Raw genomic sequence first — 14,711 nt, 5'->3', positions numbered from 1 at the left:
CTAGTATAGTACCTCTAGTATTTCGTGTCTATCTCTAGTACAGTACCTCTAGTATTTCGTGTCTATCTCTAGTACAGTACCTCTAGTATTTCGAGAAATATGCGCTTAACTCGATGCTTTTCTTCTATGTCTTACGATTTACTTATCTTCTACGTAATATGCTGAAAGAAGAACGAAAAGAAGGGAACGGTGTGGGAAGGGAAAAAGAGAAATCGAACTGCGCTCGAAGAATCACCCGAACGTCTCCATATACATTCGGTGTTCACATTTATTCAATAAAATAAAAAAAATATCAAGTACAGTAATAATACGGCGACACATAATGACACCGCCGCAATCGACATTTCATAACATTATGATATATCAATAACTATAAAAGTGAAAAAATCTGTACAATGAAAGACACGCGGGTAGCGAAGAGATGCCCCCGTCCCTTTGCGAACTCCCAATGGTCGACGCTACACCACACGAAGAGCGTCGATCTGTGTGCGTGCGTGCGTGCGTGCGTGTTCCTGTGTGTATCCACGTACACATATCTTGCAATACCGGAGAAAAAAAACGAAGAGAAGACAAAATAAAAAAGAAAGAAAGGACGAAAGAGGAGCAAACGCGAGAGAAAGAAGGGAGCGAGAAGCGTCGCGACGTCTTCGGGGCGATGCGTCGACCGGCGATCGGGCAGCGGACGCGAGAACAATTGTAAAAGTAACGACCATGGGGAGTGAATAATTACACAATGTTAAGATTATAGAATAATAATAATAATAATAATAATATTAATAATATTAATAATAATATTCAGATAATAATTCAATCATGTATAATAGGTAATAATAATACATTTTCGTAGTACTTAAAATCCTACTCAAATAAAATTAATAACATAAAAAAATTGTCATAAACTAAAATCAAAAGTAATCAATAACGTAGTTATGTAGTGACTTAAATAACACAGCATCGTATGATCGGGCTTCGGCTTGCTCATTCCTCGTTGATTTCTTGATATTGGTGCTCGGTTTGAATTTTTCTCAATAAAAAGCGATATAGAAGATATCGTTTCTCTATTTTAGTCGAGGAAAAGATCCAAGTGGTCAACGATGAATGGGCAAACTCGTGGCCGTACTTTCGTGTAAAAGAGTAAAGAATCTCGACGGAAACGAAGGAAGGAAAGTGAAGAGCGAGAGAAGCGCGACAAAAAGAAGAAACAGAGATCGAGAACGCAAGAATAGAGAAGTGAAATGTCGCGGCGTTTGTTTACGCGCCCTCCAAAGGGATGCGTAAGATTCGTAGAATACGGCGCATTCCTTTCCTTTTTCTTTCTTGTTCTCTTTTCTTTATCGAGAAATCGATGAAACGATCGGACCGTATGATCTTTCGATTTCTCGTTTCGCTCGAATAATCATTTAAGAGAAGACCAAAGAAGAAACAAGTTAAAAAAAAAAAAAAAATGAGTGAGAAGAAGGTATGGAAACGAAAATAGGATGAAAGAAACGTAATGAGAGGCAGGAGTGAAGTAGAAAAGTAAAAAGAACAGAGAGAAAAGGAAAAAAAAGAATTGGAAGAAAACAAAAAATAAATTAACGGTAGGTACCGCGCTTTTCTCACTTACGCGTGATATAAGGGGGGCCTGTTACATAATACGATATTTTACGCTTGTAAATAACATATCACGTTGACCGCCGTACGTCTTCCGTCCAATCACTCGCATCGGGACAGTCGTTAAGCGAAAACACAAAAACTCCTAAAAAGGAAAGAGAGAAAGAAGTTCTCCTCTTACACACACGTTTACGGAGTTACAAGTTATACAGAGTACAGAGTAGAAAAATTTGTGTTTGTTTGTTTCTTTCATATTCTTTTGTCTCTCTTCTTTTCCTGCCTTTCTTTATCTTTATTCTCATTTTTTATTCGTTTTTTTTTCTTTTGTTTGTTTTGTTCTAAGCACCTCAAGCGTTATGCAACGGCTCGCATCGTTATCCCTCTCCTTCATTTATTTGGTCGCTTCTTTGGATTGGTCAGCTGGACGAAATTTCGTTTCAAAATATATATATATATATTTCTTTCCCGCGTTTCGCAATGAAACGTTTTCGCGCGCAAAACACTTCTACTATACGCATCTAAGCATATACAATATATATATTATATATATTATATATATATATTTCTCTCTGTTGTCTTTCGTTCGCTGTTTCGCTGCTTTCGTTTCTTTCTCCCCGCGTTCCCTTTCTCATTCTTTCTTTGGCGCGTGCACGCGAAAGAAAATCGTCTTCGTTCGTCCGAGCCAAGCGAAAGAACCCAGGAACGATCGAGGAACGACCGTTTTTCCTCTTCACGTTTCTCGCTTCTTCGCCTATCTCGAGCAGTGGGGGAAAAAGAAGGAAAGTAGCAAAGGTGAACACGTTTTCTCCGAGTCCAGACTCTATCACAAGGTTGCTGCGAGCTTTACAAACGGCTTGAGAGTCGCCACGCCTCTTTTTATTCCTCTCTTCGTCCTCTTTATTCTCTTCTCGTACGTTTTTCTCGGCTCTCGTTTCGTTTCGTTTTCGCGGATTTTTCTCGACGTAGAAAGGCATCGCGAAACGCTTCGTTTCGCTCGCCTCGTTGTCTCTCTAACTTTCACGCAACTCTCATACGCACTCGCGAACGAGGGACCAGGGGAGAAAGATCGGTCCCTCCGCGTCTCGATCACACGTTTTCTAGCCCTTTCTCTCTCGCATATAGTGTTACGAACAGATCGCGGCGGTCTATATGGTCCACGGGACATTTGGCTACAGGTAACGTTATTACTCTTTTTTTTTTCGTAATTTTTTTTTTTTACTTTTGTTTGTTTTAGGTTTAATTAGGCGTTTAAGGGGTACGAACAATCATCGTCTTACGTTTAAGTGGGGCACATTCAATTACGATTACACACGGTCGGATATTACAGGCTAAGTATTATTATGTCTCTTAGACGTGACTCCATTGAAATCGAACGTTAGTTTTGTAGAATGAAAATCGTGTTGGAATTTTCATAATTAGACGAGAAGAACTTTGTTTCTTTTTCTTCTCTGTCGTTTATTTCCGTTGCATTTTCTGCATACCGTACACAGAATAAATAGAAACTGATTTCTTGGCGGTACGAATAAAATGAAAATAACTGACAGGCGGTTTTGTGAGTCACTTCTAGAGGGAGAGAGAGAGAGAGAGAGAGAGAGAGAGAGAAAGAGAGACAGACAGACAGACAGACACAGACAGACAGACAGACAGATAGATAGATACCATTGATGAAGCGGAATCGCAAAATGGGCGAATATCGACACGACAAAATGGCAACGTGCTTCGCTTTTTAGGAGTTACAAAGAAATTCGCGGTGGCTAATTTGCCATGGTTGGCACCTGAAAAATACGCAACACGCATTATAAAAACGTTATTCTACGAGACTCGCGAGCTTTCGACCGCAAAAGATCGCCAAGTTTCGCAAAATCTTGAGTTCTCTTTCTTTCTCTTTTTCTTTTTATGGCAAACTTAAGGACAGTCTGAGCAAATGAAACATCTCCAATTCTCTCTTCCTTTCTTTTTTTCTTTTTTCCTTCTTTCACTTTCGCTCGATCACACGCGCGATTATGCAACACTTATGTCATTGTCTTTGTATACTCGTGTATGTGTATGTACGTGTATAGCTGTATACATGTAAGTATCCCCTAATTCCATTCATTATTTGCAATTCTCTCTTTTATTATTCTCTTCGTTAAATACGAGTACGCTTCGCGATTTCTCTCCTGTTTTCTTTGCAATTGAATCGGGGTCCGCTCGATAGCGATTCTCGGATTTTAGATAAAAATCGTTGGAAACATCGTAGGGCACACGAGCAACTCGAGAAAACCCCGGCTTAAATACTGGCGGGAGATTCAAGTTTTATATATCGTTCATGGTGCGCTACGTCGATAAGTAAGAAGAATCGGATGAAATCGAGCATTGTCTTGTTCGAGATTGAAGATCCTCGTCAAATAACGATATGTTCGATCTCGATCGACAAACATCGACGAAATTGAAAATTATCGCACGAACGAACGAAACGGAACCGGAATACCTTCGAAGAAAAGAAAAAAACGACAACACACACGCGAGTCAAAGTACAAAAGATACAAATAAACGGAAAATACAGAGGAAGAACAACAGATCTCCGTATCTTAGTTCGTTTTGTTAAGAAAAAAAGAAAAAAAAAAGAAGAGAAAAGGACGAAATAAAACAAGAAATAGAAAAATCTCAATGACTGGTCCGAAAAAAGACTAGTCTATCATCTATTAAACACCGTGTTGTAACCTCGAAAGCTTACAGTTATCACGATGCGACTGGCGGTGGTTTGATACGCGCGATTAATTAACCATAATGAATGATCGATACAAGGATAAGCTCGCGGGCGTTTAATGGAGCGCGGAACGTACAGCGAAATAATCAATTTCCGTTGTGGTAAACCCAGCTTAGAATCATCGGGCGAGATCATTCGCCGATTTACCCCGCAACGTACACTGTTTTTGATGATCTTCCACGCTTTCGTTTTTGCCCTCTTCGAGCGTCCCTTTGCTCGCCCGCTTCGTTCGTAGTAAAAAGTTCGGTGGCGCGATCAGGAAAGGGGAAGAGGAAGAAAAGACGAGGTGTCGATATCGTTTGATCCTGACGACGAAGATAAAAAGTAGAAAGAAGAGAGTCGATAAAGACGATAGAGAATAAAGCGAATAAAATTGCGAAGAAAATTAGAACGCGCCGGCCGTTCGTAGACCAGTTTGCTCATCTTCGAGCGCGCCACCGGGAGATCATTAGAAAGTTTCGTTTTACGATTAATGATTACGATTACGAGCTAACACGTACAAGAGGGGATTAATCTTTCGATTCACCAATTCATTTGGTTGAAACGAATTAAAAAAAAAAAAAAGAGAGAAAGGAAAAAACAGAGAGTAATAAAGAAGGATAGAATGTAGATGGAAATAGGAAAGAGAGCGAGACGAAAACGAAACGAAACGACGAAAAAAACAAAATACGAGAGGTATTATAGGATGCTCTCGATCCCGATACGAGAATCGAACACGTTTTCTCCGCCCTTAAACGGGGTCATTCTCTCTCTTACTCCTGCGGAGGGTTAGGGGAATAATTGGGAAGGGGTGAAGGGAACGGGTACATTATAATATTCATACGATTATTCGTTACAATAATCAGATATTTCATTAATAATTACGAGATCACAGTGACGCTTTGACGCGCGGGGATCTCGGATAGGCGGGCTGCTTTTGTTCGACTTTAGCTATTTGGTTGGCCAGTTACTCGTTAGACTAACCTTTCTTTTTATCTTCGATCTGATCGAGCTGATTGATTTCTGTTTGAACTCTTTGGACTGTTTTCTTTCTTTTTTCTTTTTTGTGATTTTCTTCGATGATCCAGAAAATTATTGACTCGACTTATGAAGGGTTTATTCCTTTGTTTCTTCTGTCGTCTAAAACATGGCTCTCGGCTAACATCAATCGAAGAAATCGGCCAGTGGTCCTCGAGTAAAATTTGTAACAACGAGGTCGAAAAGGAAGAAATTCGTAACACAGCCTGCCCCCCACGATCCACATAGTCACAGTTATAGCTTATATCTCAGCCTCGGCTGTCGTTCTCGGATTTTTGTCAATCTCAAAGCAAAAAATCATCTCCTTCAAACGAGAAACACCTCCACATTTCTTTCTTCTTTCCGATTTTTTTTCCCCCTCAAAAATCCTTTCTTTTGTTTCTCAATCGTTCATTCTCTCTCCGGGCTCACCCTTTTGAGATACATCATTACCACTATATTCTTTTATATCGCACAATATGCCTCGAAATAGCATTTCGATAATAATATATATATCCAAATATACCATTTAAAATATATATATATATATTTATATATATAAGTGTTTTCCATTATAATATATATACTTTTATTCATGTTTATTTATATAATTAATACGTTCTCAATATGGCTGACTACTACGCTACGTAAAAATGCTTCTATTAAGGGGAGGAGGATTGTTGGCTTTTTTTACTGCTTTTCTAAAGCGTGGTGAAGTTGAAACCAAAACATGAAAAGGAAAGTAATACGAAATGAACAGACGGCGGGTGGAAAGGATACCGTAAAGAAAACGAAAAAAAAAAGAAAAAAAAGTAGAGAACTAAAAAAAAAAAAGGTTCAGGGGACAATAGCAAATCGTAGACAGTTATGGTACTTTACGGCCCCACGAACAAGCGGCTATGTACATGCGTTTTTTCTTATTTCCTGTGGTCGCGTTTAATCTTAATCCCATGTGCTTGATTGGCTTATCGTTTGCTCGACTGGTAGTAATAGCTTCTATTTCGTTTTACTAATCGCGTTTTCCTCGGTTTCTATTTTATCTCTTTAATTGTTTTCTTTTATTCTGACTCTTAAACCTACAACGGGGCTATGCTTTGCACAGGGCAAAAATTTGTTCGTGTTTTTCGGTGCTCTATTTCATTTTTTTCCCCCTTTGCGCGTTACGTTGGCTAACGTACGCGCAAAGAGGACATAGGCAAAAATAAAAAAATGAAAGAACGCAAACGGAAAGAGAGAGATTTCATTAAGTATAACCGCGGCGGTCTCAAAGGCCATCTCTGGGCGCTGATTTCACCGCGATAATGCAGGGAACGAACAGGAAGGGAAAAAAATATCTAATAAAAACGAAAAAATATTTTGCGTTTAACTACGTGCACACGACGTTCACGTTCAAACTCTACTTCCTTTTCCTTTGGTCGGAATGCTAATATAGAAAGGTTTCGCGAGCGCGATGAGAGCCCTGTTCGCCGGCTCCCTTCTCACGACGCCAATGGCAATTACTATCTTATTACATCACAATTGTACGACGATCCTGCTCACTCTCGTGTTTACCCCCTCCTCGGGTAAATAGAGAGGAGAGAAGAAAACTCGATCGACAAAGAACTTAAACAGATTCTAGAAAACAAAGTGAACGACGAGAAAACCGGAGACAAGTTTCTGCTGAACCTCTAACAGAGTTTAACTACCATCGAACGAGGAGACGATTGGGGCAACACCGTGAAAGATCACGTCGAACAAAATGTCGTTCGAACTTCAAGCGATAATTATTCATCGATCTAACGGAACACGATTAAAGACTTAACCACCTGTCAAACATACTATCGCCAATTAATTCAACCAAAAGGAAGAACAAAAACGAACACACGTCGGACGAAATCGCAGGGTGGAACGAAAGAAATGGTCGGCTCAGCACAGAACTTGTGCTCCCCAGAAACATGTTCGATGATTTCTGGCGACGAGTAGTCAGTGAAAAATACGTTATATTAAATTACTATTTTTACGACGAGAACATCAAAAGACTCTAAGTAATCCGTCCGTCGAACTATTTCGAATTGGCCGGACGATGAACAGCAACGTTTTCCGTGAATACGTACTCGCGTTCACTTGGCTCACCTGTACACGACCAATCGAAATTCTTCCTCGGAGAATCAATCAAACAATCATTCTTCCTTTCTGCACGCTTTCTTTCTAAAGGGTGTTCCCTCTCTATGCAGTGGCGTGTCTTTACTTTTCTCGTTTAGAGGGAAAAAATATACACGCTACCTCGAAGAAGCATTCAGGCAGAGCTGATGGCTTCTGTTACATCTCTGTGCACTCGTTCATTCATTCGATAAACGACACACACCTCTCACGCGCGTTTCATCATTAGGACGAATGGCAGTATTAATTATCTCGCGAGAAATACGATCAACGCGAATACTCGTACAATCTTACTTAGACTTATATGAATACGTTTTTATCTATAAATAAATACTACTATATCCTCTACACACTGGAATACTTTGACAGAGAACGTCACGAAACCTTATCTGTTATCTAAAGTGGAAGAAAAAATGGACAAACAAACAATAATAAAAAATAATAATAATAATAATAATAATAATAATATAATAATAATAATTGTAATAAAAATATTAATAATTATATGTATATTATACATAATTATATATATATGTATAATACATACATATGTATAATATGTATATAATTTAAAAAATCGATATATAAAAAAGGAAAAGTCTTTACTCGGGAGATAGAGACAAAGAGACAGATAGAACGGTCCACGGGAATACACTATCGTATCGACAGCCTTATGATGATTTTGGTTTCATCCCGTTCGAGACTCTCAACACGAGGCCCGAAACAGGGATACTCTAACTATCCTTTAATTATAAATTCCACTTTTAGTTTCCTACAAACGTTCGCGCCAATTTTGGCGGGACGCGGCATGGAATCGCGAATATACGAGACAACCAAGACCTAAATACATGCTAATTAACGAGATCAAACAAAAAATGGTCGTTCAAAGAACACAGAATCGTAAAAATCTATGAATAACAAGATAGAAGAGGAAAATTAGAGCAGAAGAAAGGATAAGTGAAATAGAGCGAAAAGAATGAGATTGTTTAAAAAAATGGAAATGACGAGACGCGAGCGTCGATCGTCAAGAGAAAAGCGTAAACGTTACGGCGAAAGACACTGTGAGCAGAAGAAGAAGACGAAGAAGAAAATGGAGAAAAATATGTGGAATATGAAACGAAAGATAGTAGAGAAAGATAGAAAAAAATGACACACACAGGAGCAAAGGGTGAGAAATCCTTTGTCACGAGTGTCATGAAGGGCGTCCTTCGTGGAGGAGGGCGCCACTAAGAGCTAAGCTACCGGAGATCATTCGAAAACTGTCCACGGGACACGCAGCTAGCCAATTAAGATGCTGCGATCCTCGATCTATCGATTATCTACTTTAATTATTAAATGTCGACTTATTTACTGAATTTTAATTATTTTAGTTAAATCCTCTATACAATTAGAATACGTTGCTCCCCTCTTCACGTTACATGTCCTCGCCCGTTTCCCTACCAGCTCAATCGCGCATCTTATCTTTTCTTCTTCTCTTTATTCTCTTTGAGTTTTTCTTCTCATAGTATTATTTTTTTCTTTTTTTGTTCTTTTACTTTTGGAATATACTGAGAGAGAGAGTTAGAGAGAAAGAGAGAGAGAAGCTCCCCTTGAAAATCTTTCTATGTACAGATGATTCGACCATCGCCATGAACGTCCAGCGATATCGATCTTAATCCACGGCCGTTCTTCTTCAAAAATCGTAATTAATCGACCCTTGAATCGATCAATTCCGAATACTTTAAATCATCTGAATCAAATTGTCGACAAATGTGTCTTGGCAGACTTCTCTATCTTTTTGCCATCTTTTTCTCCTCGAGGATCATCGATCGCCCGCGGAACGACATGGCGCGGTATCATGATATCTCAGATAGAGTTCTGCCTTGCCTGTATCGGCTAGGTAACCGCGTTATCTACAAGCCACGTCAAAATACTTCCTACCGACGGGAACGGAACAGAGAAATGTCTTATGAGTAACGAGAAATTAAGCAAATGCATAATAAGAAAAAGAAAAAAAAAAAAAAACACAGACGGAGAAGAGCAAAGTGAGATTGTACGGAGAAACGAAAATGTCCATGTCTACTCTGTTCCGTTCCCGTGATCACACTACTTTATTTAATTTTTTTTATTTTATATCCGTAATGAGATCAGCATTTGATTATTGGGTTAAGTCCTCTTTGGATCTCGTACTTAGCTCCCCGTCACCCTCACCAAGACCAGTGTCACAATGCGATCGTCACCTTCGCTATTCGTTCTATTCGAATATTATTTGTAAATTCACCCGGGAGAAATATATATATATAATATATATATATATAATAATCAATATATATATATGATAATATATATATAATAATCAATATATATATATATGTATATATTTATATTATCTTCTTAACTTTCTACCATGCAATATAATCTGAAGGCGAACGATCGGCATGATCGAACGAACAGTCAGTGTTCGATAATACACGTCGATCGCTGCCGCGGGCGAGAATGCACCTGGGAGTCGATGTTGTATCCCGAGTCCATCGCGCGACGATCACGCGGAAGATGAACTCTCTCGAGCAAGATGATACTAACTATAGCTCTAAGTAACCGTGAGCTTGACCGATGTCGATGCGGAACATTAAAAAAAGAAAGAAAAAGACAAATCAAAAAGAACACAGACTCCGGGTGCGAGTCTTTGATCGTCGTCGAGGCAGAGTTACTCGAACGTACGCGACATCGGTCTCCTTTTTACATCGAATCATCGTCAAACAACAAACATCAGAGAAGTATGAAATGGTACTTGGCTTCAGATAACTCTGACTCCTTGACAAGTAACGAGTTGACAAGCTCCATCCTCGTCGTCCTCGTCATCCTCGTCGTCAATACCGCTATCTATACCTCCGTACTCGTCGAATTCTTCGACTTCCTCGTCCTCGTCCTCCTCATCCTCCGAGTATTCATCCTCGCTCGAAACATCACCATCGATAGGACGAGGGCGACATAGCATTAGTGCATTCTCGTCCGCGGAAGGCGATAGACACGCATACATAGAAAATAAATCGTACAAGATATCGCGTTGGATATTTCGGTAGGACGTCCAGCGGGAATCGTCCAAGCAGAGCCCTTCCTGTTGGTTACCTATCGGTCTTTCGACCTTCGAATGATTGATACCGGACGATGGTATCCGGACGCACGTGGTGCGTGTAACGGGCCAGGAAGGAACAGTTGCTGGTTTACCAAGTAGCGACACGTCGTACTGGCTGTCCCTGATGTGGCTGCAAGCTTGGGTAATCGTTCTTCGAGTTCTCGAAGCATCGTAGTCGTTTGTCGTGACGACGAAACGACAATTCTGTTGCGCCTATCGAAGGCGAGAGACCAACCTCCATCCGAGATACAGGGCCACCGTCGTCCACAAGGTCTCGCGGAGAGGAGCTGGGATAAGCAACGACAGGAAGCTGTCGGTGGATTCGCTCGAGTTGTTCGTGTTTGTGAAGCTTGGGTTCATCGCGCTCAGTCGAGACTTCTCGATCTCGGCGGCCTGTAACACAGCAGAGAAACGATCTGAGTATTCCATCAGATTTAGTTTTATCGCTGTATAGTTTGGTACAAGTATTATGTTGGTAGTGCTATGTGTAACTTTCACCTGTAAGATCCTAAAGTTATATAGATACAGTTTCGAAAACTGGTAGAAAGACGGAATAATAGTTAGCAATAAGCGAAAGGAAAAAAAAATCGCTGCAATTAAGCCGATGCTTAGTACTACTGCATAGTAGTACTACTGCATAGTAGTACAGATTACAGAATTTGAGGAAGGAAGTAAGTTTAAGAAAGACACAACGTTCTCCGTAGAACCTCGATAAGAGGAACTCGACGAGCTGTCGTGTTTCTGTTGGAGCAAGAATCACAGGGAAATGGGGTGGGTCAAAGAAAGACGGGGTTCAGGCTAAGGCTCCTCTAATTGGGAGTGTCCTAATTGGACGGAATTACCGTCGATTCGACACTCCTTGCGGCTAAGCCTCCGGCGTAGAGAAAGCACCGCGCTCTTTTTATCGAGTTCTCTCTGCCTGATCCCTTCGAATTTACACGAGAAGACGAGAGACGCTCGGGGGGAACACGACGCCGCCGATTAAGGTCCACCGAGCTCCCTCGGGAATAGCGGCGCCACTTGCGCGAAACACAAATCGCGGCCAGGAGCGCATTAATACCGGTTAATTGTCAATTAATTTCCGCTTTGAAGAATTTCCACTGAGGAACAATTGGCCTGCGAAACTTTCCTCGCTTAAGAAATCCGTGTTTCCCATCCCCCTAGACCCTTCTCGAACACAAAGGTCTTCGTTATAACTTGCACGGAACGCTTCATTATGCAATTAGTCATTAGGGGGTGAAATCAGCACGACAAAGGTTATCGATATTCTTCTAGCAATTCAATTCACTCTTTCTCCTTACGATCAATTGTTTCGTCCAACGGAAATTTCGTTTTATTGAGATATTAATCACCTCGAGAGATCAGAGATTCGCGTCAAACTCTCTGGGTCTGATAAGCACCGCGATAATATATCCCGCCAGCGATAATTCCGCTTTCTCCTGTATCTGCTGGGCGAATATTTGCCGGCCAGTGTATCTTCCCCATTCCAAGAGAGTGGAGGGTGAAAGGGAGATTTCCTCTCTGTTTCCTCGATCACACCCGCAGTCCGTAGAGTGCGCGCGCGCGACTTCCGATCCTCGTTTCGTCTTAATCCACTCGTGGTGGCCGGACGTGCAATAATAAACGGCGAGAAACAGGGGGTGAGCTCAATCTCCGTGAGCAGAGGCTTTTATGGGGGGATGGCTCCATAATATCTGGTCATCGTGGGCTTCGATCCGCCCCAATACAACTCTCCTTCGTCCCTCTACGTGAACCGGAGGATAGAAAAACACTCGGGCCGAGTGTTGCCTCGTCGCGAGGAAAGAGATTACGCGGCGAATGAAGAGGGTGCGAGCGAGAGAAGTAGAAAGGCGTCGCATTAAGAAAGAATTATGGTCTATGGACTCTTCTCGTGGGAGTCCTCCTCGTCAATTAATAGTATCCCTCCCCTTCCCATTACTCGTTCAAACGTCTTCCCCTCTTTCTATCGCGATCTTTTCTCGAGCTCTGTCAGCTGAATTTCCTTTTACTTCGAATCGTCTTAGGGAAGTGCGAAGCCGAACGAACGTTTCACGCGTCTTGTCCGTTATCATCGAGCCAGCTGCGACTCGAAACTTTCTCTCCCAACGACTATACAGGCGTATGGAAAGATGGCGAGCAGGTTTTATTGCTTCGGGCCCGGAAGAGAACGCCCTGAACCGCTTGAGCAACGCGCGCGGTTTCGCTCGAGCTTCGTTCACCGTTTAAACGCGGAATTTATGCGCGACCTGGTCGCCAGGATTACGTTGTCGGTGTTTATCGTTGCCGGGACGGTAAATTTTAATTGTTCGTGGCAGCCGGTTGCGTAACTGGCTAAATATCGTTGCTGCAACCTCCTCTTTTCTCCGCTTTTCCGTTCGTTCGGGAACGCGTTACACCGCGCGGTTGATTTAATGCGAGGATTAGAGAAGGCTGGCAACTTTAATTCAAGTAGTGCGATGATTAATAATTCAGCGAACAGGAAACGCACGGACCAACCATTTTCTGTGGATTTAATACGCAAGACGATACCGTCCATTTTGAAGGAACGTGATACAGATTTAATTAAACTTCCTGCTTTGTTGCGTCGCACATCTTCTTCGAGGAAGCTCTACAGCTTTGGAAGAATGGTCTTAACAAACGGAAGAAACTTTCTGTCTCGCTACAGAAAAGAAAAGTCGCTTTACTAAGTAGCCGATCCACGACTTAATCTAAATATGTATATTCTATCGGATAATAAGTTACAAGAAATAAATACAAATGGAAAAAAAGAAAATTCCTTTACTGCTATAACTTCACGATTAACAATTCAAACTTGAATTACATCTACCTTTCGCCAAAAAATTCATCAAAATTAGATTAAACCCTGACATCCGTGCCAACGATACAATAATAAACCTTTCAATGGAAAACGAAGAGCAACGCCATCAACTATCGGAGATCGGGATATTGAGCGACGTAATTGCGCAGCTCACCATGAAAATAGCCATTCGGACGGACGTTTCGGTAAGCCGCGTAAGAAAACGTTCACAGGCAACTGAGATTCGCGGACTGAACGTCGAGGCAACCTGAGTAGCAAATGCGCAACGCAAGGTGGGCGACGAAACCCTCGCTACGATTCGGTCTTGGCGAATACTTTGAAAGATGGTGGAAATACGACGTGAATCGTAAGACGAAGCGGTCGATCGCGTGCTTCGGAAGGAACTCATCGATTATGTAGCCAAGAGCAACGGCAAGAAGAGTGGACAGAATGTTCTTGCTAGATCGACCAAGGGATCCGTTATGCCACCGAGTGTCTAATGTATCAATTTGCGCGTCTATCGTTTGAATAACTGATAAATACCGACGGGACGTTCCATTAACTGCGCCATGGTTAAATCAGACTTCGAGGAAATCTAAGCTAAGCTAAAAGCGGGAGGAATATTTTATCGTGTCGATGAAGCAATTTTCTTGGTGCTACCGCGAATGGCTTCGACAGGCTTTCTAGGAACGAAAGATTGCGGAATACTTGGATGTCTGGCCCGTGTGATTAACCCTTGGAATAAAATTGCCCCATATTTGTATCTGTCTTTCTTTTGTAATTTTTTAAACTTCCAATATCCGGATTCGTTAGGTTTACCAATGAGAATTTCGAGATTTTTCCTTCTTCAAGGAGTAATAATTGATATTTTTCGCATTTCTCTGAACTCGTATTAAGAATTCATATTTTTATGCGCCAATTCATAGAATAAAGAAATAGTTTCCATGAATAATAAATCACGAAGAGGTTGGCGAGTAATGCGAAGAAGAGATCGAGAGATCGCGAGCAAAGGAGAAGAGAGCAAAGGGGGCTCACGATTGCACGAGATAATTGAAGATAATTTTCTCGGCCCGTGGCCACGGCTCGTGCTGCCATGCCCACTTAACTTTCACGTAAGGGGATGTGACCACTTAGCCGTTACATGCTCGCTTACTCTCCATGCATATGTAAAACGTTGCCTTCGCATGACGAACGGGGAACGAACGGGGATCGTGTTTGTAAGTTACATTCGACCACGCGTTTCTCCGATCGACTCAGTTTCCTTCTGCATCAAGAAACCCGCGAAAGGTCGCAGGAACGCGATGACATCCGGTAAAAGCAAT

General features: G+C 41.4%; 1 protein-coding gene across 1 annotated transcript in view; it reads right to left on the bottom strand.

The window, feature by feature from the left end:
- Positions 1-218: 218 nt before the first annotated feature.
- The window catches only part of LOC126868330 (uncharacterized), a 33,660-nt gene continuing 19,167 nt past the window's right edge, over positions 219-14,711 (bottom strand). Inside the window, exon 3 of the mRNA XM_050623668.1 lies at positions 219-10,985. Within this exon, the coding sequence (XP_050479625.1) occupies positions 10,806-10,985 (180 nt within the window). The 3' untranslated portion in view covers positions 219-10,805. The remainder of the gene's footprint in view (positions 10,986-14,711) is intronic.

The sequence above is a fragment of the Bombus huntii genome, chromosome 8, assembly GCF_024542735.1.
Source record: "Bombus huntii isolate Logan2020A chromosome 8, iyBomHunt1.1, whole genome shotgun sequence".
NCBI classification, from domain to species: domain Eukaryota; kingdom Metazoa; phylum Arthropoda; class Insecta; order Hymenoptera; family Apidae; genus Bombus; species Bombus huntii.
Note: the sequence above shows the minus strand (reverse complement) of the source record. Positions and strands in the feature narration are given on the sequence as shown.